The sequence below is a fragment of the Hoplias malabaricus genome, chromosome 3 (genome assembly GCF_029633855.1).
Source record: "Hoplias malabaricus isolate fHopMal1 chromosome 3, fHopMal1.hap1, whole genome shotgun sequence".
Classification (NCBI taxonomy): domain Eukaryota; kingdom Metazoa; phylum Chordata; class Actinopteri; order Characiformes; family Erythrinidae; genus Hoplias; species Hoplias malabaricus.
Window position 1 is genome coordinate 62,308,402 of NC_089802.1, and position 24,999 is coordinate 62,333,400.

Below are 24,999 nucleotides of genomic sequence, written 5' to 3' on the forward strand. Positions count from 1 at the left end.
ACAAAACAATTTACAGCCACAACGTGCAATATCCGGGTATATATGGAATATACTGTGTGTATTGAGTTGGCTGTGTGTGCAGATTATTCTGTTTGTACTGAATATAGTGTGTGTGTTGTGTCTGCTGTGCATATTGTGTATACTCTATGTACTAGTTATGCCGTGTGTGTCGAGTATACTGTGTGTGTTTAGTCTGCTGTGTGTACTGAGTATATTATGTGTATTGAGTATATTGTGTGTACTGAGTACACTGTGAATATCCAGTTTACTGTGTGTATTAAGTGTATAGGCCATACATACAGTGTTTAGTATACTCTGCGTACTGATAAGGTGTGTATACTGAGTGTAATATTTGTACTCGGTGTACTGTATATATTCGGTATGCTGTGTTTGTGGAGTGTGCTGTGTATTTAGTATACGGGGTATCAGTGATTCTCCTCCAGAGAGTGGAGGGTTGTAGGTGGAGTCTAGACGCCCCTCCTCCTCATGCAGCGCTCAGCCAGAGGAGCTCAGCTATTTAAAACTTTTTGGGACGTATTTTACACTTTATCATCTGTGTGTTTTGGGGCAGAGCGTCTCTTGGCTGAGGACTCTACTGAACCGACACCGTGTGGCGTGTGTACGTTTGAACGCGCTCGAAAGGAAACGTTGAGCTTTTGATCTTCGTTCCCGCTCTGCTGCTGCTCCTTCAAACTTCAGAGAAGTTTCTTCTTGTGGACACTGCGTGGTACGTCAGTGCTGTTATCTTACGTTGACTTCTCCCAGGCTTTTAAACTAACATCTCTTCTGTCTGAGCCGTATTTGCAGTGTAGTATACTACAGGTGGTTGTGTCCCGCTGTGTGGATAGGGTTGACATTTGCTTGCTCGTCTGTTTGGTTGACGTTGTTGGAGTAGTTCTGCTGTGGGAAGTGGGGGGCGACTGCATGGTGAAGGATGATGCTGCTCTCTCCACATGTTTCTGCTCCTCTTTTAGACTTTGAGACGGTCTAAAAAGCAGTGTCCTTTCTCAGCCCTTACTCAGCTCTTTTAGTCAAAGTCATTATTCACCACTTGTGTCAATGCCAAGGAGAAAAGTGTGGTTTGACAAGTTGAGGGTCCTACAACACAACGTACATACAGCAGCTCAGATATAGGAATGTGTACATTGTTAGTGGCATATATGTCAGTATCCCAACACACAAAAATAATGTTCTTATCTGGAATTGTAACACAATACAAGTTGATTCTAGAGAATTTATTTTTAGTTCTTGGTACACTGGCATTGTTTATCTTTTCATTTTGTCTATACATTTCTTATTCTCATTATGTTTGATGTGTATATTTTACACAGTAAAGACAGCTCTGAGTATAGTTAAGAAGAAAAAGGAAAAGCTAGTACATGTGAGCAGGCTATCAGTGGGCAGGATATTCTAGGGCATCTATCTTTATTATTACTGTCTATTAATAATGAAAAAAGTAAGTATAGTTCATAACTGAGCATTTTACACCCAACACATATCCCAAAAAGAGCTCACCTACTTTCAGAAAGGTGTCTTTCCCCTAAATCTACACAAGTGTTCACTGTGGTTAAAAGTGATAAAGATAAAGATAAAGTGCATAAAGAGCTTCATAATCCAGTGAATAATGTGTCTATGTTGGCTTTGTTGAAAACAAAGACAGAAATAAAGGAACAAATGTACAAAATATCATGCTCTGAGGAAACAGTAAGGTTCTTTTCTGAATGGCACTACAGTAAGAGTCTGGGTGGCATCCTTTCTGCATGAGAGCAAGAGTTTGTGACATTTTGAAGTGCAATGTGGCATCAAATGTGGGGGCAGAGATTTGCATGTGGTTTTTCAATGAACATGTTTTATTATTTGTCACAATCATTCAGGGCTGTTTTTCGTCAGGCATTTCCTAAAATGGAACAGTGCTAAAATAAGTAAAGGGAGGCAGGGGCATTTCTGTTAACACCGCCAGGCAGGAGTACGTATCAGATTCAGTGTCTGGATGATTTGTAGAAGATATTGTATTGTCCTCAGGCAAGCTTTCAACATCTCTGAGCTGTGAAGCACTCAGTAGTGAGATATTGCCGCACAAAAAAGGTGGTTCACACTGATGATTCAACTTATCATCGGTGTCTTCGGTGGAGCAGCCAAGGCATAGAAATATGCAGTGATATGGCAGCAAAAAAAAAAATTAAAAAATCAGATCAGAAAGTACTTGTGTATATCAGTTTATCTAGGTTTGAATGCACACATTACTCAGACAGTGATGAGCTCCATAAAAAAGCATTCATATCAGATGCTATGGAACTGTATCTTTGAGCCTGTGGTCACCTTTCCTCTCCATCAGCTAGGAGGGTATAAAGCCACCCTGCACTGGGTGTAGTTTAAGGAGTGTTTGAGTACCTGATCTCACTAGTGCCCTTGAGGTTAAATGCATTAAGATCTTTACAAACTGTTACTGCAGCAAAATTCCCTCTTCCCACATTTTAAATTCAATAAAAACACCCAAGAATTTGCTCACTTTTACTTGGATCTGTTTTCTGTAGTCCACCCTATCCATGAATAGATCTGTAGTTCCTTCTGTTTATTTATATGTGTTTTCTTGGGTATTAGGCTCACATCAACTTTGACTGATTCATCATATATAAAGGGATCACACTACTAAAGGGATGCTGCCAATCCAATGGTTGTCCTATTAGTTTGTGATGAAGGATAAAGATGAAATGGGTTCACCTTAAGGGTTTTATTCAAGTAGAGCTTGATGAAGTATATTCACAGCCAAACTGATTTTGTTGATGGTTACTGAGAACTGAAATAAAGCTTTGTAATGTTTGTAAGACTTGTTTGCTTTGATGAATTCATCTCATCAGTTGTACATTAATGAAAGGAAATGTATCATAATGTAAGGTTTTCATTCCTGCTTCCAGCACACGTTTCTGTGCAGAGACACCTGCACACCAGTAGATACTCTTAAAGACAAAGTGGCTGCCACGCTTAAAATCTTACATTTGCTTTAATAGTTTAATAGTTCCCCTGAAGCCCATAAAAATAACACATCACTGTTTAGTCCCACAATTTAGCACTTATTATATGCTTTTAGTTGTACGTTTATGGTGCTGAAACGTGGGCTCAACTCCCTCCAAATGTTTATGCATGACTGGGGCTTCTCAGAGGGATCTGTTGGATCCTAATCAGACTGGTTAATGCTTCTTGTAGGATTACAAAGCATGATATCTGTAGCTTAGCATCACTCTCGGATTAACAGGTTTTGATATGATTACGTGCATGAAAGTGATTAGTCTTCTATGGCCATGAAGCCATTGCTTGTGTTGTGTGGATAAGATTTAAATCAGTATAAGTTCAGCAGGCCATTAACCCCTGAAAATGCAGACATATTATTCAGTTGTTTATCTTAAGACTTACCATAATTACACAGTAACTATAGGGCTACATCACATGAACAAAAAGGCAGTGTTGCAAGTACGTTACAAGATATCACAATAATGATTTACATAGCAGCGTTTTTAAAAACACGTTAAATCAGTAATGGGGCAAGTTAAGGTTTGAAAAAATGATTTGCTTTTGTTTGTATAAAATACAAAGCAGCCATCTGATGGGTTTTCTAAAGTATAGTAATCTTTAGCCAGCTGCATGTTTCTTGTTTCCTTCCTTTGGACTTGATAAGTTCAGACATCTCATTATCCTTGATTAGGCTAATGCATGAACCTGATTTAGATATCATAATTTGCATGTTCTTTCAAATAAGTTTGACTTTTTAAACATTTGTTACTAACTGCACATATATATATTATAATTATGACTTGATATGTTCAGGAAACACATGAATAGAAACATAAATCACACACCAGTCGTGTTTTATCACACTGCATCTAACAATAAAAGCAGCATGGAACTTTTTTTATACATTGACTGAAGACACAACAGCTCCAGAACTTCATGCTGATACACTTTACCCTGTTCTGTAACTCCTCTGCAGGAAGATTACAGCAAGATAATGAAGCTGGTTCCATAACGTTAACTCGCATAGTCTTTAATATTGAAATTTGACCAAAATTACTTGATTCATGGAATTGAGATTGATCAGCAGTTCGTCGTCATATTGGAAATGTCTGCAATATCAGTATGGCAAAGGTAAACTTTGTGAACATGATTAACAAGCACTACATGTTTGCCCTGTTGTGTAGGCATTGGTTATAGTTGTGAGTGAGTGATTACAGATGTGAGTAAGATCTGCTGCTGTACATGAAGGATGTGCATTCGTGGAGGCATGTTGACGTGTACAGTGTGAAACTAGGCGACAAACCAGTTGTGCTTTGAGTGGTGCGTGACAGATGCTGAAGTGACTCACCTACAATTCACCCCCTTCAGCTTTTTTTCAGTGATCATCTGTATTCATGAACAAACTTCATGTATGATCGCTAAGAGTTGTACAGTTGTTCTGACTTTCAATATAGTGAATGATACTTCTCAAGAATATAATTTATTATATTTACAGCTTTATTGGGTAAATCAACATGATTAAAGCCCATATTTATCAACATGGTATGAGATTTAAAAGGAAATATGAACAAAAATGCAAAAATGTGGTAGAGAGAGAGAGAGAGAGAGAGAGAGAGAGACTAGCACACCAGACTGAGCCAGTTTGAGAGAGAGAGCAAAGAGGCTACAAGAGAAGGGGAGAGGATATGAGAGAGTTATGAAAAACAGATAGAGAGATAAAGGGTGTGATAAGAGGAAGAGAAAGTGAAGAAGGGAAAACCATGTCTATAGAGGAAGAGAATTGAAAAAAGATACAAAAGGAGGAGACAGAGATGGGGAGAGTTAGAGGAGAGTAAGTCGCACTAAGAGAGCGAGAGAGAGCGAGAGAGAGAGAGAGAGAGAGAGAGATCTGCTGATGGAAGAAACATTGCTAACTAGTCATAGCTTGAAAGATTACACCTAGGGAATTTTTTATTAACTTGTGTCTGTCCCTGTTTGAGGACTGCAGCAGTAGAGCGCTGTTGCCTCAGTGATTGATGATTCATAGAAAGGTGGAGACGCCTAGGAGTGTGTTCGCATGCCGTTCATGTTGTAGCATGAAGGTTTACTTATGTATGACTGTGTCTGAGTGTGTGTGTGTGAATGTGTTTTCATACATTTTTTTGGGTCAAATCAGAAGGACTTTGCAATCCTAGAATAAAAAAATGGTTTATATACAGAACCAACAACATTGTCCAGCATTTAATTTACATACCTTGTCTTACAGTTCTAATATTTCATACAAAACAAAACAAACCATGAACTACTAAAATAATTATATTTATACATAAACTGATCAGCCATGAAAATAAAGCCACCTTCTTGTACATTCTACATTCATTGTCCATTTCCTCAGCTCCACTGACCATACAGGAGCACTTTGTAGCTCTACAGTTGGAGATTGTATCCCACCTGTTTCTCTGCATTCTTTGTCTGCCCCCTGTAATTCTGCTCTTCACTGGTCAGGACCCCCACATCACAGAGCAGGTATGTTTTGGGGGGTGGATCACTCTCAGTGCTGCAGTAAATCTGATGTGGCGTGTTGCTGTGGCACAAAACGTCCTGGGTCCTAGAGTTTTTAAACACTGTGCCCACTCACTTTCCACTCTGTTAGACAATCATACCTCATTGGTCCTCCTTTTGCTGCTCAGTTTGTGTCTCATCAGTGGTCACAAGGCACTTTGATATATGTATGTTCTTAGATATATGTAATTTGTCATGTACATAGTACTATGGAGTATTACACACACTGTTTGTGGGTCTGTAGCATGTATATGTGTGTGTCTGTATTCTGCTCTGTGTGTGTTTGTAGTGTGTATTCTGCTGTGACTCATAAATAGTCACACACAAACATGCTCACACAGATGTTCCAAGACTGTAAAACACAGAGATTGTGTGTGTGTGTGTGCGTGCGTGTGCAAGCGATGCGTGTGTGCTGTGGTCTGCCTCTTCCCAATGGCCTCTTTCTGTACAGATGTTATTTGTGAGTGGTGAATTAGTGTATGTGTGTGTGTGTGTATGTGTGTGTGTGTGAACAAGACTGAGTGAGAAGAATAGATTGTGACCTTGTCTTGACTAGTGGGGTTACTCTATGTGGCCATTGGCTGTTGTATGTGTGTATGTTAAAGAGCAGCTGGCCACTCTGTTTGTCCCTGGTGTGTTCCTACTCGACACGTGGCTCCACTCGCAGCCAGAGCAGAGAGAATCTCTTTAGCCAAAGCAGCACATCCTCCGTTATAAACATGTCAGCATCGGCTGCATCCCTGCCTACTCACCCTAGCTTTGTTTAGGCTGAATTACTCCTAGAGCTCTCCGCTTTTGAGCCAAATGATGCTTGTTATTTTTTGGCTGAGAATCTAATTTACATAGTTTCTCTCTTAACTTAAAATGTAGTCAGTCAGCCCAGACTTGTTTACTGTCTGGGATTCACTTTTTTGCCTTCCACTGAAGCTTTGAGTCTAATATTAAAAACAATTAGCATTGTGCTAACTTTATTTACATGTTTGCTTCAAATTGTGTTCAAATACTGGCTGAAGAGCTTTCTACTGACTGCTATTGCTTATAATTTTGCACATTGTATTTCTGCACTTTTTCGTAATATCAAAAACACTTGCCAACCAAAACATTAATGCCACTGCCTTGTTTCTAAACTCACTGTCCATTCTTGTTCACTGACCATACAGGATCATTTTATTATTACTGACTATAGTCCATTTGTTGCTCTGTATATTTTATTTCTCCCCATTTTATTCAGTTCTTCAATGGTCTGGTCCCCCACAGGACCACCACAAAGCAGGTATGATTTGGGCGGTGGATCATTCTCAGTGCTGCAGTGACACCTGACGTAGTGGTGGTGGTGTGTTAGTGTGTGTTGCACTGGTATGAGTGGATCAGACACAGCAGTGCTGCTGGAGTTTTTAAACACTGTGTCCACACACTGCACACTCTGTCAGACACACCTTCTTCATTAGTCCACCATGTAGAGGTAAAATCAGAGGCAGTAGCTGATCTGTTGTGGCACAGTTTGTTTTGGTTGTCCTCTATTCCTTCATCAGTGGTCACAGGATGCAAAAAAAACCTCTTAAAACTCCAGCAGCACCACTGTGTCTGATCCACTCGTACCAACACAACACACAGTAACAGGCCACCACCAGGTGAAGTGTCACAGCGGCACTAAGAATGATCCACCACCCAAACCATACCTGCTCTGTGGTCCTGTGGGGGTCCTGACCACTGACGAACAAGGAGAAAGGAGGCAAACAAAGTATACAGAGCAACATATGTAGTCCAGTCTGTAATTATAGAAGTACATAGAAGTATATAGAATCAAGGAGGTAGTCTTTATGTTATGGTTTATTTGTTTTACATAGTATTTTAGATCCAAAACCAAATTTACGGTTCTGTATGCGTATAGTTTGTGTTGTCCACTATACCTGCCGATGTGTCTAAATGACCCATGTAATGAAGGAATGCCATATTATGCATGATATCATTATGTAAACAAGTCAGAACGTCACTATTATCATAATATTGATAAAAACTTATCATATCATTTGCAATAATATTGATATATGGCACAGCCCTAATGTGAAGCCAGCTAGCTCGTCTTTTTGTACTGCTAACGCTAACTAAGTAGGACAGCTCAATATGCTTGAAGGAGAGCACTAAATCCTCAGTTCAATTATGTCAACTGACAAATGCTCTCATTGATCAGAAACTGCTGAGGGATAGTGGGGAAGGAAGGGAGGGAGGGACATCCTGCCCATCCAGAGACACTGAGGCCAATTGTACTCTTATGGACTCCTGGGTTTGGATGTTCAGTCATGTGATGCGGCCAAGCAGGGTTACTTAGAAACTCGTCACAGTTTGATGCAAGTTTACTAAAGTATATAAGCTTCCTTTCAGTTGTGTCACAACTTGGGGAAGAGTAGAACTCACCATCCAAATCTCCCAAAGTGGAAGTGGCCTTTAAAAAAACAGTTAGCATGCTTTTTAAATATGAATCTAACAGACTGTACAAGCTCCCCAGTCCTTATTTAAGTTGTGTTTGATTTAAATGACTGCAGGAAATGGTTGTGGTTGTTCGTATGTGTGCTGTCTGGTGAGACAGAGCCTTGGTCACTGGAGAGAGGCCCTGACCTTAGGCAGCAGGCCCTGAATGTGGCATTGGACAGAGAGCGATAACTAAAACCCAGTGCTTCAGCAGTACACCTGCTTTCTTACTTATCAGGGAGGTCAACACACAGCCTTGAACTGACATGTAGTCTATTTTTACTCAAAGTAGAATGTGAATTTAACCTGTTTTAAAACCTGAGTCTGGTGTCTTGATACGCTACATGCTGCATGACCTTTGATACGGTGGACTGATGGTACTTTTCCACTGCATGGACTCTACATGACTTCACTCAGATCTTTTGCTTTTCCATTAGACAAATCTGGTACCTGGTCCGTTGAACCGGACACATTTTTAGTCCCAGCACTCATGTGGTTCCAAGCTAGATGAGCAGGGACTAAACATTGGCAGCACCAATTGGCCAGAAAGACTTGCCTACACAGTTAAATGCAGACCTCCTGTGTAGCAAGACCTCCTGGGGTGTCTACAACAACAGGCAAATACACAATGATTAAACACAGCTTAACGTTGCCATCGCCATTGTTGTGGCTTCTGAACTGACACTGATGGCTACTGACTGACACTGTTGTTAACTGTTTTCCTACATAAGTGTCTGGATGTGCAGAATCTTCTATAGCTAAACCAAAATAAATCAATTGACTGTATCCACCAATAGGGTCAAATGATCATACATACCTGCAATAACCATACAGTATTCACACATATTGGCAGAAGTGTTTTGATACTTATTTTTTTTTAAATAAATCTTTCTCACTGCTCACTGTCTATGTAAACCAAGATGTAAATCTTTCAGAACTACTTCATGTGGCATACTGCAATGAGGAAATAGTGACTAATTCTGACACTCTGGGGTGGCTGCACATAAGCAGACCCATGCAGAGCATTAACTAGTCTATAAAGCCTCAGAATCTTATGCTGTGGAGCAGATGTCCCCTGGAGAGATGGAGCACCATCCAATGGTTTAGATGAGGTTTATGGATTGACTTTTACGGTCTGCAACTAGTCATCTAATATTATAATCTGACCTCACAAATGTTTAGATAGATAGATAAATAGATAGATAGAGAGATTGTTTATTGATCCCCTAAGCAAATGTAGCAGTCAGTATAAAAGAAAACAACACTGTAGATGTACACACACACACATATATATAAGAATATTACAATAGGATATAGTAAAGTAACTGCACTCTCCCTAGACATGGCTACAGAGTAATACTCAGTAGTACAGATGGACTATAAGTATATTCTAATATCTAATATATAAGATATTGAAATAAATTTGTCACTGTTTTATTTACATTGCAGTTTGCAAATATAGACCCTTTATTTATAACTTATATATTAGAATATATGGTACAACCATTTATGTGGCTGACTACCATGAAATCATCACAGAAATAGTTCAAAATCTAGTCTAAATCTCTCTGAAGGAGGGTTGAGGCCGCTCATGCAGCGAAGGGGGACAAATACGGTGTTAATATAATACTAGCGATAGGTGGGGATTTCAGTGCAGTTAGATATTTCAAAGCATTATTAATAATAATCGTATGTCCATACTATCATATAACCATTCACATAACCTTTCCACTGGTTTTAACATAATGTAAATAAGATATATTTTTGTATATTTTAAAACCAAATGATTGCTATTAACTCTCATTTTAACTAGAGTTTAGCTGGAGTGCTAGCAGAGCATATGGCTACATTGTTTATCGCTCTCTACTGGCTGGCTGGGTTCAGGCCCAGGTTGTGTGCTAAAACCATATGGCTAGTCACCAGTCCTCCTACGCCGCAATAGCATGGAGTAACTCACAGCTACTTATTATGTTCAGTCTGAGGTCTGCTGCCTTCAATTTGCTAATGACTTTTCCAGCCTGTGGCTGTATATGTGTGTGTGTGTGTGTGTGTGTGTGTGTGTGTGTGTGTGTGTGTGTGTGTGTGTGTGTGTAAGTGTGTAAGTGTGTAGCTCTGTTATGATATGCCTGGGTGAAAGAAGGAGAGAGTAAAACAGTATAAGTGTCAGCCGTTCAGCAGGGGTCACGCAAGGCAATCCAACTCACAGCAGATACGCATTTTTATCTTTGTAGACCATGAACCTCAATCTTTGAAGTCTGGTTGGAGTGTTTGGGCAGTGGGGGTTGGGGTGGTTGTCTCTTGGTGGCGAGGTTTGCCTGTGTTGGAGGAGTTTTCTGTCGATGGAGGGGTGGTGTTCTGATTAGCCGATAGTTCGCTAATTGAACTGTAGGAGCGCAGAGTAACCTGCCTTTGACTCGTTTGTAGGATTCGTTTTGAAATGCGTGAGACTTGAGAGAATCACTAGACTGAATCACAGTTAGCATAGGAAGCTTGTAGCACAAGTCATCTACAGGTCTAAAGTTTGGAAGTAGTAATAACTTGAACAGACAGGTTTTTTTCCCCCTAAAAGCACGCAGCAGTAGTTTCTGATTTCCTTACAGTTTTATTACAGCTGTAGTGTGCATGATGCATGGGCTGTCAGCACTTGGATTTAAAGGGCTCATATCATGGAAAAACATCATTCATATGATGAAAAGAGTGTGATGTAGTATATGTAGAATTTATTCCTGTCTGTACAGCCTGGATAAGGAAGATAAGCTAAAATGTTGTTTTTCCATTCATTGTTTTTGTGATTAAAAATATCAAACTCATATAATGCTACTGTTGGAAATTGTAAATTGATACAATTGTTGTTAGATTTAAAGTCTAAAGGACAAACCATGCCATCACCGTGATTTTGTAACTAATGTGATGAGACCACCACCCTGAAAACATTTGATGGTGTTATGGCTTTTTTCCCCTCCATTAAACAAAGGGTTAGTGGTAGGGCTCTAACTTTATGGTAAGTGTGTCTGGCCATTCAGATTAGTTACAGTTATGTATATTTAAACATGTAGGAATGTAATATTTTAATATGTATTTTCACAGTGACAATAGGCACTGATGCCCTGCAGCTCCTGAATGGACTCTGGTTTCCTCTGATTGTGGATCAGCAGTGTTACACTCTCTCCTGTCTTTGATCACTAACACCCCGTGAAGAGGATGAAATGACTCCACTCCCCTTGCTCTCTGCATGTGAGCGGTGTGTGCGAGAGTGTGGGGCTGCACATGAGTGTTTTTGGGGCACAATTCAAAGCCCAGGGCACTGACCCTGGCCCCGGTGCTGGAGGTGCTGGAGGTGTGGTATTTGTTGAGATTCTCCAAAACCACTTCCCTCTTCAGCAGCTGCCTCGGCCTGTGAATAGTTCTTTGTTCAACAGCTGTTTATTGACACAGAAAGAGAGACAGAGACAGAGACAGAGAGAGAGAGCGAGAGAGAGAGAGAGAGAGAGAGTGAGAGAGAGAGAGAGAGAGAGCACGAGAGAGAGCACCTAAGCTTCCCCACCTTGCAGAGACAGAGAGAGGAGGGGTTGAGGAAGTATGGAAGTATGAGTGAGGTTCTGGGAAGTGAATGAGAGTGAATACGAAAGAAGGATGGAGGAAGATAGGAGAATGAGAGAATGAAAGCTTAAAAAATAGGGAATGAAGAAATGAAGAGTGAATGAGTAAGGACATGAAAGTGTGAGGCAGAGAGAAAAAGTGAGAAAAGAAAGAAAGTGGATGGAGAGAGAGAGAGAGAGAGAGAGAGAGAGAGAGAGAGAGATAAAACAAACTGGCGATTAAACCTCACTGATTTCTCAGATCAATGTTCCGACATCCAGTGTAAATTAGTGGCTCTTATTTCAGAAAGCAGTGGAAAAACTCACTATTATTACCCTTCATTTCAGAAGAAATGTTAAACGAGCAGGTGTCTGCAATCTTTTGGCCATCTAGCGTGCTTCTTGGTTGTACATGCATGGGTCAGTTATAATGACTGTGGGTGACCACTGATGTCTAAAACAGCTTTGTTTTCACTTTTTGTGTTGGTAGGAGCCTCTGTGATGCCATTTCCTTTTCTCATTCACTCTCACTCTACACTGCTTTACGCTGGATGCTGTTAAACGCATTAGCGACATGCACTGACTTTACTGCCACTTACTGGTAGTGGAAACCTGTCGTGTCCCAATTTCCAGGCATCTGGGTAAGAGCAGTACTGTTTTTTTCACTCCCCTGTGATTTGATGCCAGAAACAGATGACACATTTCAGGAATTGTTGTTGGATGGTTGTTGTTTTTGGGTGTATGGCTAAGGTTATTCAATCATGTTTTTGCAGTATTATTATTCTTATTTCAAACCACAGTTGCACAGTACTGCTATATGTAATGACCCCCCAAAAAGTGAATAAAAACACAGAAGTAACCACTGATTCTACCTGGTGGAATGATACGGACATAAACATAAAGAGGTTATTTATGACTTATTCTCTTATATTGTCTCTCATGTGAGAATCAGTATGTGTTTAGTAATAACCTGTTTGCATTATTTGTATCTGTCACATTGTGAAAAGGAACAAAGCTGTGATTCATCACTCTTTTCAAGTCTCTATATATATGTGTAACATTACAATGACAGATTTTTTTTCTTTTCTGACCTGAGAGAAATTTGCTTTGTGTACAGTTGCTGAAAGTCAGACAATGAGGTTGTTTAAACACAATGTTAAACAAGACCAAGTGGATGTTGTAGGCGGGACACCGAGAAGGTTCCTGTTTATGTCATCGCCTTCATTTCCTGTCACACCCTTTGCACTCATTTGATTGGCTAATGTATTCTTTTCTGGGAAAGAGGTCTTATCACAGCCAATTGAAGAAAGTTTTGAATATATGAAGCATATGTTGACATTGTTCATTCAGAGCTACTTTACATATAGGTGTCTGTGCTTAGCACTGCCTCTGCATAATATGAATATGAAAATATTGAAATTTACTGCTCCACATAAGGAGGAATGCTTAATAACACCCATATGGCCATAGCCATATTGTTCTGTGCAGTACTGATGTGCATGGATTGACTCATCGGCATTAGAACTGGACCTATTATGTTTGCAGTGCTTCTTAATAAAATATGAATAATTATGCATAGTTTATGAGCATGCATAATGTTTATTATTATCTGCAAGTGCCAATCACATCAACATTCTGTACACAGGCACACGAAAAAAAAAGACTTCACACCATGTAAATTCTATCATATGTGTAGATTAATGGTTAACCACTGTGTTTTAGAATACTGCATCATCCAGTCTGAGGTAAGACCGTGTTGTGCTGCAGGCTTCTGATTCGAACAATGACCAGAGGAAGATCAGCAAATGTTAGTCTGAATGCTAAGCCTTTATGATATTTACCGATGTCTAGTGAGGTTTGTTGGTCATAGACACTGTTTGGCTTGCACCTACTGGAAAAGCAGTTCATTAAAAAGTAGTTTGTTTTGCTGTTGCCAAATCTTAGCAGCAATTTTAATAAATAAAAAATGCTTTGCTATTATTTGCTTATTTTCTTAAAGAAATGTTAGGTAAGATTTGGTCTTTTGGTTCCTGGGCTCTCCTACAGATGCACAGTGCAATTCACTTTTATAGCACTGTCCAGAAATCAAGGGTGCATGGTTTCCGGCCCTCCTCCAAAAGTTACATAGTGCACTTTCTGCAGTGCTGAGCGCAGACTAGCAATGACACAGGCTCTTTTCTCCCTATTACAGCTGTGCATGATTGTTTATTATGTGAATCCTCTGCATTTGTAAGAAATTATCTGCATCAGTTATTGAAAGAATAGGATGGATATCTGTATTCACAGCTCTGAAGCTTACTGACTGGACTTCAACTACTTTGGCTCAATCCTACAGGAGCTCTGAGACATATAAACCTCTTGAAACACAAGCCTTTACGTGAATTTATTACGGTTAACCATCAGACAGTACCAACTCATTATAGAAGACCATCAATTTGAAAGATATTTGGGTTATAAAGCGACTGGCTAAGCTTTTGACTCTGGCCTGTGTTCTTCAGAGACTGTATTTGGTTATGATAGTCCTGTTGGATCTCCGTCAGGCCTTTGAAAAACCCATTTGGGTCTGGCAGCGCGGAGCGGCCGAGCGAGCGAATCTTGTCTGGGGACGGATTGACGTCACATTCCCGAGGCTTTTGAGCAGACGTAAATATTTTGAATGCCATGGAGGATTTGTTTGACAAGCTCCGGTTGGATGACTCAGTAGCTGTCCGTTATATGAGTGGTGTGTCAGGTAGAAGTGTGTGAAGTGTAATGTGGATGATCTGTTACTCTGTGCCTTCCACTGTGCCATTTTATAATTGTGAGTATGTTTTATGACTGTGTTTGATTATGAGTAAGTTTTCCTCATAGTCATTTTCTCTAACTCTAGTTGCACCAAAACATTACACTAACAACCTTAGATTTGAAGTCTAGCTTTTAATAAATACATTTTTCACATAAGCCATTCTATCAAAAACCCTTCTTTCATAATTTTCAGTGCATTTAGATATGAAACATAATGGTACCATACTTTGTTGCAGGTAAAAGATGTGGGAGCAAATCGGTGAGTTGCAAATGAGTTAAGCATTGAGTCACTGAGTCATGAGAAGCCAGTCCTGAGTACTAAAGGGTTCTTCAGCAAACCAATGGTAAAAGTAAATCAGCCTTTGAAATGGCTTGAAATGGTAAAATATAGAAATACATTAAATTATTATTAAGTTATTAATCATTTTATAATGTTACCCTTCTAATGTGACATGAATATCAACAAAGTTTTTTTCTTTTTTTTTAGAAAAACCACATCCCATTTCATAAGAGCAGTAGGTGACAGTGTAGAGTCCTTAGAGTCGTATTTGCAACATGATGCTTCCCCAAATTTTCAACTGAATCCAGCCCTGACTCCAAGTCTAAGTGATTAGTATTTAATTGTATGTTCAATTATGTCTATAGCGTGTGGAACTCAAGTCAGTCTCGAGTATATGTCATGTGACTGCAGTCTATAGCTTTTTTTTTTAATATTGTACACACCCTGTCCTGAGTGAAGGTCAAGAACAGTTGGACGACAGTTATTTTACACCTGTCACCTATACCTGTTATATGACCAGAGTCATATACCTATAACTGTTTATGACTCTGTAGATGCAGGGCAGTGTTAGCTGCTAAACTGGCAACTCAATAAGTATTTCTTTTGAAAAAATATAAAAAAACAGCCACCTTCTTAATCTAGAGGCTTGAGCAAGCGTGAGTCCCCTGTCCTGCTTCTTGGGGTCAGTTGTGGTCATGGTGATTTAACTCCAGCCGGCTGTTAATCCTCTTAGCCATCTCCCCTTAGGTGCTTCACCCACTCATCATCTTCAGCTGAGTTTAAGGAACACTCTGCTTTTGTCCGTTCCCCTCCATATGTGTCTTTGTCAATGTCGTCATTCTTGAGCTTCTCGGATGCTCAGAATTGGACGTTTTGTCCAGATGTTTTTGCTGCCCTTTTGTCCTTTTATACTGCATAAAAATGCTAATAATATATTGACCAATTTTTTGAATGAGGTGAAGGATGTGTTGCTCCAGTCAAGTTTGCAAATGAGTTAATAATGGTCATGAACTCACTTTCAAAATATGGGTCTATGAGATTTGCAAACTGTTGTATTAAGTGTCTTTAATAACTGTTTTATTACATATTAAGAAACAAGTAACTACTGCTGACATGGTGCAGTTTCTGTAAATACACATTTGTAATTTTTTCAGTTCTTACATGTAATTACATGAGTATATCTTGATAGTCACAATGTAATTATATGAGTAAAACTACTCAAAAGTGCTGATAGGTGTGAGTGTGTGAGTGAATGTGTGAGTGTGTGTTGCCCTGTGAAGGACTGGCACCCCCTCCAATAAATGAATAAAACCTGAAGTCGGGTCGTATGTACATTTACAGAAGCACTACTCTGGCACTCTATCTGAAAGAGTGGATACATCAGCAGTAAATACCCAGTTATGAGTTACTAATGTGTAATTGAATGCACTTAATATAAAGTAGAATTGTATATAAGTTAATGTAAACTGAATTATACATTGGTAATCTATCTGTTTGTCCATCTGTCGGTCTGTCTGTCCGCTTGCAAACCTCACAAGGCCTAAATGAGTTTGACACACCTCTCCAGCTCCACCTCCTCTCTCTTATCTCATAAGGCAGTTGAAAACGTGACAGTGAGACCCCATTACTTTGCTAATTGGACTCTGACTCTAAACTCACTCACCCCTCCTTCTCTCTCTTTTACAGGATACAGAGCTGAGTGTGTGTGTGTTTGTCTGTTTGTGTGTGTGTGTATGTGTGGACTGTGTGAAGAGGAAGCCTAACACATTTTGAGGAGAGTGGTGCCCAGTTGCTCCGGATGATGGCACACAGACGTCCCCTTGTTTTTCTACTATTCACTCTTTACAGCGTGGCCTCTGCAGGTAGGAGCTGTTTTCCTCATCTTTTTCTCATCTCCCCCCTCATCCCTCCCTCTCACTTTCTCCCTCTCTCCGTCTCTTTCTCCACAGTAATAATAATGAAGCAGTGAACGGACATGCCGTGACATGGCACAAAGCCTCTTTATCATTTGTGATATTTTCTTTGCGGAGATGATGGATGTGATTGATAATTTATTATGAGCAGCTCAGACGGCTCACTGCTGTCCCGTGGCTCATAAAGATGAGAGTACAGGTGCTCACTCTTCCAGAGCTTGCAGACAAGGGCTGTATTGAAAAATGAGGGGCTAATAGTGCCAGACTTTCTGCTTAAAGAAATACTTTAGTGAAAAATCTAATTAATGCCATTCCTTACCCTTATTATTAGGGTATAAATTATAAATTATAAATTTGATTTATCAGCCAAGCCAGAATACAGTGATGTCAATGTGGGTGACAAATAATGGAAGCTTAGAGCCAACACAATCCTCCAACACTCCTCCAGACAGTGGCGTCAGCAGCCATATTCCTATAAGCACCATGCTTGGTATATATATAAGCATGGTGCTTCTCACTTTGGCGGGCTGACATTCCCTGCATAATCCAAATGAAATTACGTCACACCAATTGAAATTATTTCACACATTGCACTGTGGATATGTCACTCAAACACCAGCTATTTTCTGATTGGATAAGACCTATTGCATTTGCATAAAATTTAGCTCTACTTATCTGTCAAAGCATTCAGACTGGTTCTCTGTACATTTGTATATATGCACTTCCATCTGTTGTTTTGTACTGTCTCAGCTGCTGGTCCGACGTGAATCGGAGATTGCCTCCTTCTACATGTCTTGCTAAAATAGCAGACTTGTCATTGCTCCTTTTGCATGTCAGTCATATGTCTTTTCCTGCAACAGTAGATGGCTTAAGTGGCGAGAGATATCAGACTTGCCCTAGAGTGTCTAGAAATGTGAGACTAGTTAAGAACCCTAACCTTAAAGGAACACTAGGTAAGATTATGTATTTTTGCTCTTGGGCTCCCCCTAGAGTTACAGAGTGTAATTCACTTTTACAGCACTGTCCTGAAATTATGGGAGAGGGTGGAGGGAGCAGGGGAGGTTTACCCTCCTCCAAAAGTTAGATATAGTGCATTTTCTGCAGTGCTAAGCCTGGAGTGACAACAGCAGTATATCTGTTATATCCATCATGTTGAGCATTACAAGCATATCTCTAGTCTACAGGTGTAGACTCTGTAGGACTGGAAAGTAGCAACGACAGGGGCTACAGGCTACAGGGGCATCACATTTATTTTGAAGCTGTTACTGTAAGGTGAAATGATTACTTTTAAGTATCTGCAGATACTGTGGACAAAACAAGAGTCCAATTACATCACATAGCAAAAACGGTGGTAGCAGCCATGTTGAAGCTTATGTGTATCTCAGTACATACAACTGTATACCAACCTAAATGATCTGAAACCACAAATTACAGAAGAAACTTTTAAATAAAATTTGTCTCGGCTGATTAAATGCAAGGAGTTTGGTGTGTTCTCCCTGTGTCCACATGGGTTTCCTCCGGGTGTTCCAGTTTCCTCCCATGGTCCAAAACAGCATATGTTGGTAGGTGGATTAGCGACTCAAAAGTGTCCATCTTTGTTAGTGTGTGAGTGAATGTGTAAGTGTGTGTTGCCCTGTGAAGGACAGGCGCCCCCTCCAGGTTGTGTTCCTGCTTTGCACCCAGTGATTCCGGGTAGGCTCCGGACCCACCTCAACCCTGAATTGGATAAGCGGTTACAGACAATAAATGAATGAATGAATGAATGATTAAATGCATTTGAGGTAAAGAAGAAACTGTGTTAAACTGATGTGTCCTTAAGTGTTTTTAAATGGCAACAAACAGAACAAGCAAGAACTTTCAACAGCAGCGAATACTGTCATATCAACAACAACTCTATTAATACACATTCATGACCTCTGTTGGTGTAGCAAAGTGTGCTCCCACTTTGGCCTTGTTTTAGGCAGTTCATAATTAGTGCTGTAATACATGAGACGTGCTGTGTGTGTCAGTGTTTTGGGGTTTGTGAGAGTGTGTAGGGTTGTATTCCAGATAAGCCACCTTTGTTTCTGAATCTCTTGTTAGAGCAAGCTGCCTGTTATGTAAGGCAATCACGGATCGCCCCCAGTGCTCGGAATTTCCCCGCTCCCTCCCAGCATGCTCAGAGACAGAGGCTGTGGGGTTCTGTATTAAGAAAGTGCTGACAGGCTCAATATCTCAACCCAAAACACAACAGTAACCCAGTCCTACAGAGCCTGCCTCATCTAGTCAAAGACATTATCAGGGGAGGAGACAGCTCACTGATTGAAATATGGATGGGATATGCCTGTTATGCTCAACATGATGGATATACTGAAGAAAGTCCAGCCTATCAATATAAAAAGAACAGTTGCCTTGTTAGTAAAAATAGCTCCAGTTTGTTGTGTTGGAGTTCTGGGAATTCTTATTTGAAACAAGTTGAGGACTTTTTTTTTTTGTTTTATGCAATTTTGTCAGTTTTGAACAGTGATTTTACAGTTTTAAAAAGCTTTGCTTGTCTATTTATATCTGTTTCATATGTTTCTTATTCAAAGAGAGTTTATGACTAGAAATAAAAGCTGAAAGCATTTGGACTTTGTTTCTTGTCTCAGTCTGACATTTCGTTCCCTGAGTTATATGGGCTGTATTCTACACAGGCCGAAGTTATCTTAACTGTTACAATCTAACTGGCTACCTAGACTACAGATGCTCCAATTTATCAGTGTTATAAGTAGCTAGATTTAGGGTTCAGGTTAGGGTTCTGTTCTGGTATTTACACTGTGACAACAGAGCTTTTTAGAGTAAGATATCTGCACTGGATTGAAAATAATTGACATAAAAGTCATATGATCATTCATTCATTCATTATCTGTAAGCACTTATCCAGTTCAGGGTCATGGTGGGTCCAGAGCCTACGTGGAATCATTGGGCGCAAGGCAGGAACACACCCAGGAGGGGGCGCAAGTCCTTCACAGGGCAACACACACACACACACACACATAGTCAGAGTCAGTCACACCTACGGACACTTTTTGAGTTGCCAATCCACCTACCAATGTGTGTTTTCACACTGTGGGAGGACACCAGAGCACCCGGAGGAATCCCACGCGGACACAGGGAGAACACACCAAACTCCTCACAGACAGTCACCTAGAGTGGGACTCAAACCCACAACCTCCAGGTCCCTGGAGCTGTGTGACTTACAGTTTGGGCTCATATTTGCATGTCAATCAAATACCCTTTTCCTGCCAAAATGGGCTGTCCTTGGCCATGTTGAATGATGATATCTATTGCCAGATAAATAGGCCCTATCTAAACATGTGATCTGATCAGTTGTGTGTTGAGAGGATTCATTCTGCTCTGGCATGACACACAGACAAACACCAATAGAGGAAGAGAGGGAAAACAAGAAGCATAAAAACAAGTAAATAAACTGGAATTATGGTTGTTGTCAAGTCCTGGCTGTTGGATGGGAGCATTGTGGTCCAGACAGTTTGGGGATTTGTCTGAGATTTTTTTTTTTTCGTATTCTTTCTTTTCACATTCCCTCCTGAGCGCTCTATTTTAGTGGATTATTTAGGGCTCACTCCCTGTACAATATTCTTTCTTCATGCAACCTCTGAATGCCATTTTCAGTCTATATATAGATTCCTTTTTGATTACTATTGTTGATGCGTATACTGTATCTTAACTTCAATTCTTAAAACATGCCTGAGAACACTTATAGCACATCTTTTAATGTCCATTATTTTGTGTATGGTATATTCTATAATGGGCAGCACGATGGCACACAGCTCCAGCGTCCTGGGGTTGTGGAACATTGTGGATTCTGGAAGATTAATAGGTGGTAAACACCATTCTTAGTGGAGCTGAGGGTCCATTCCTGTTAGTGATGATCCGGAGGACAATGGCCCTCAGTGTGAAGGCCGCTTGAGCTTAGCAGAGCTATGCTGTGTCTCCTGCCGTGACCTGCTCTTTAAGACAATGAGCTTACATAGGAGCCTCTCCACCTACCTCTTCCTCTGAAGAGTTCATGCCAGCATTGTTGCATTCCCCATAGTTTCCAATCTACAGGAAACTCATTCATCTGTGTCAGCGCATCGCTGTTGCAGCGATTTTCATAGTTTAACTGAAGTCTAAACTGCGAGTTTGCATTGTAAACACTTCAAGCTCTCTCTCTCTCTTTTTTTTTTTTAGCTGAACAATAGTGATGCGACATTAAACCCATAACTTGGTATGACAGTAAACAGTCAATTTCCTTGACATAATATTCTAATGATTTGAAGTTTGTCTGAATGAAAATGTATTATATATTATTATACAAGCTGGGAGGCAGGAGACGAGTGGTGCGTGACATGGATATACTGGTTTGAACTGATGAATGTTGGTATATTTGGTGTTCAAACAATGCAAAAGCATGGGATATCAGTGCTACACAATACACAGAATGTATACATTTTGTACTGAGGTATCATTTTTATGCATTGATACACCCTACTCAACGTGTTATCAGATTTAAAACTGATTATCAGGTTAAACCCTATGGGGTGGTTTCCTAGAAAGGGATTAAGCTTAGTCCTGGACTATAATCCTCCAGCCAAGGAAAAAAATTACATCTAGACTTAATCCCTGTCTGGGAAACCATCCCTATACGTTTTGTTCAGCTCTAATAATGAAGTATTGTTATATTTGTGTATATATAATTATATTATAAATATTGAAGAGCAAAAAAAAAAATCATTGTCTACTTCTGACATGCAAATGATGTTTAAACAGAAAGTTTAAATTCCATTGTTTCAGCAGAATGTCTTGCATCAGGGAGCTACAAGTGAGAAATAATATATTACTTGTGCTATTGCTGATGAAAATGCAACTTCTGAGAGTTAACATAAAAAACCCTGCTTATTTAAAACGTGTTTGTTGACAGAACCGTCTAGTCTCATTGAGCTTGTTGGTTCTGATGAGTCCGAGCCTAAAGTGGATTTATGAAGGTCAGACGTAGCGGATGATTCAAAAGCTCAATACGAACTTGTCCCCTGGTGCTGGAGTTCTGTTTTTGTTTTGGACGAGTGCGGCCTCCCCGAGAAACGTCCAGATATCATTTGTTTTTGGAAATCCGAAACTAGGACATTATCTAATCTGCTGCATCAACATTTTGGCCCGTGATTCAATCCACATGGACTGCTGCAGGAACTGAGGTCCGTCTGTTTTTTTTTTTTTTCCCCTTTTTAGATATAGTGTGGTTAAAAAGATATATATCTAAAGTGTGCCAGAAGGTAGTGATATTTATTTGATGAAAGATCTATATTTGCCTCTGTGTCCCAGATCAATCTCATTTGTATACCATAGTGTCTCACAGTTTTTACTGTTGGATTTCCCCCAAATGTATTTGAAAGTGGTTTAATTTGTTTACTGCAAGACCCTCCCTCTGTACGACCATCACCAAGGATCTGTAGGTTCAAATGAAACCTACAGCATCCTCTTCACCATGGAAAAGCAATCACATTTAAATGTTAAACCTTAATCCATTTACACCATATGTCTAAAGATTTATAGACAAATGCTCATCTAACATATCTTCGGAAATTAAGGTTATTAATAAGGAGATTGCTTTAGCAATCTTGGAAGGCTCACTGAATGTTCTAGCCATCAGAAAAAATAAGATTGTCTGTGCAAAACTGGCACTTTTCAGGAGAGGGAAAAGATTTGGTATTTTGTCTCCTGCGCTGGCCCTATATTTGCAGACTGCAATTCATATAATTCATTTTATGGCACTGTACTGAAATCAATGGGGATGGGCGAGGGAGGAAAGGGCTGACTTCCTACCCCTCCACCAAAAGTTACATAGTGCCCTTTCTGCAGTGCTGAGCCCAGAGTAGCAATGATGGAAGCCCTGTTCTCTGTATTACAGGTCAGTGAAGAATCACAGTGATTTTGAAGTAAATAGTTAAAAAAATAGTTTTTGTTAATTTAACTTGTAATAGACATTTTAACAATGTTTGAATTTGCACAATTCCTTTCATTTTAAACAGTTTCTGTTGATCTGTTTCACATTGAATACATAACAAGATGAGTTCATTGTAAGCAAAGAAAAAAAATAATAATAACAATAAGTCCATCCAAAAGAGAGATACAGGATTTTGTTTCTGACAGCAACAGTATATTTAGCTGCTGATGAACAGTGTTTTCACTGGCAGCAGTCTTGGGCCTTGTTGTTTATTACATGGGGATTGGGAATGTTAGAGCAAGCCAAGAGGGCACAGTGTTTACAGATGTTTTAAATGTTCTTTAGGCAGAATCTTTGTTTTTCATTAATGCCACAGTCTGTACAATCTTGCTTATAATCACTAATGACAATTTCATAAGAAAATCAGACTAAAATGGAGCTTAATGTTGGGTCATTACGACCTCCACACATTAGCCAAGACGTTAAAGTGAGTTTGAAAGGTGTAAAGCTAGTTCTCTCCCTCCCCTCTCTAGTCATCTTTCTTCCTGTCTTACTGCTTCTCTCCCTTTTCTTTTTCGCTCCTGGAACCTGTACAAAGCATCACCTCATTCCTCTGATCTGTCTGGAGAGTGGTGATTGTGTAATGTTTAAATTTGTGCGTGATGAGTCCTTACTCATCGTGCTGATGTCCAGAACTCTTCCATCAAGCAACTTAATAGTTCTCCTGAAATAGACACACACACACATACACACGCACACACAGGTTGTTTTTATACCTTGTCCCAATGTAGGGTCAAATCTTTGCCCAGAAAAGTTTATCTATCTATATATAAAGTATTTATCCCGTGTCCAATATATTCCATACCCCTTAGACTTGTAGATATGCCTATATAATAATTAGCATTGTGCAAATTTTATATAATTCTTATATAATTCTTCTGTTTTCTTCCTCTTGTTGTTTTCTTTTTCCATACTTTTCTGCCAAAAATTGTTCCAAAGTTTTTGAGATATAAACATCATTCAAATCCAGATTTTTCAGCCTGATTATGGGATGCTTGCCTGAAAACAACTTCACGAAAACAAAATTTCCTCTATTAATTCCATATGAATGAATGGATACACATTCTTGTCAGACTCACCTCTTGTTCCATTCACTGATAAAGAATAAAAGTGGTCATGCGCCTACCACTAGCTCTAGAGCCAAATAGTTAACTAAACATTAACTAGCTAACTAGCTAACTAACATAGCTTTACAGTCACAAATCCTTTCACACTTGAGATTAGTGGGATCAGACGAATGGAACTAGAGTTTATAAACTAAATGTAAAAAAGTGTAATGATTAAGCTCTAAAGCACATTAAACAAATTATATATTTGCTGTTTTCAAGAGAAAGATGCATTTAGCTAGTGGCTAACTACATTTCTGTCTTAAGCTGTTGAACTCGTATTGGACCATAAAAATGCAACAGGCTGAGATATATAAATCATCTAAAATGTCCTGGAATTTGCCATCTGCTTTCTTTTTCCCTCTCTCACTTCTTGCCCTAAGCCCTAAATCCTTCCTGTAAGTGTGCACTTTGATGACATTTGATGTGCAAGGGTGAGTAAAATAGTGGCAGCATTCTAGTGGTCTGAAAGTTCAGAACAGAATTGGGACACATCGCCTCGCACGACTTCAGGTGTTTACATCACTCTGGTTTAAAGAAACACTACGTAAGATTAGCTATTTTTGCTCCTCGGCTCCTCATACAGTTGCAGAGTGTATTTCATTTTTACCACACTGTCATGAATTACATAGCGCAACTTCTACAGTAAGGCGGCACGTTGGCGCAGCAGGTAGTGTCACAGTCACACAGCTCCAGGGACCTGGAGGTTGTGGGTTCGAGTCCCGCTCCGGGTGACTGTCTATGAGGAGTCTGGTATGTTCTCCCGGTGTCTGTGTGGGCTTCCTCCGGGTGCTCCTGTTTCCTCCCACAGTCCAAAAATACATGTTGGTAGCTGGATTGGCGACTCAAAAGTGTCCGTAGGTGTGATGTGTGTGTGTGTGTGTTGCCCTGTGAAGGACTGGTGCCCCCTCCAGGGTGTATTCCTGCCTTGCGCCAAATGATTCCGGGTAGGCTCCGGACCCACCGCGACCCTGAACTGGATAAGCGGTTGCAAACAATGAATGAATGAACTTCTACAGTGCTGAGCCCAGAATAGCAATGACAAAGATTTTTTCCTCCTATATTACAGGTCAGTGGCGCATCACAATGATTTTGAAGCTGTAATTTTAAGGTAAAAATACTACCTAGTCTTCCTTTAAAAATGTTCAATGTGGACATTTTTAGCCGAGCTGAATTCAACATTACAGTTTCAAACAAAAATGTATTGAAAGTTGTTGAGAAAACTTATCATAATCTCTTTTTAATGTGTGGAGACATTTCTTTGACCCACATGCCTTTCATATTCTCCTCTTTATTT

The 24,999-nt window shown here is 39.8% G+C and overlaps 1 protein-coding gene across 2 annotated transcripts in view; it reads left to right on the forward strand.

The window, feature by feature from the left end:
* The first annotated feature begins 571 nt into the window (after nt 1-571).
* tgfbr3 (transforming growth factor, beta receptor III) overlaps nt 572-24,999 on the forward strand; it is a 146,106-nt gene continuing 121,678 nt past the window's right edge. For both annotated transcript variants that reach the window (XM_066663695.1, XM_066663696.1), the window contains exons 1-2: nt 572-727; nt 16,348-16,523. In XM_066663695.1, the coding sequence (XP_066519792.1) occupies nt 16,460-16,523 (64 nt within the window). In that variant the 5' untranslated portion in view covers nt 572-727; nt 16,348-16,459. The remainder of the gene's footprint in view (nt 728-16,347; nt 16,524-24,999) is intronic.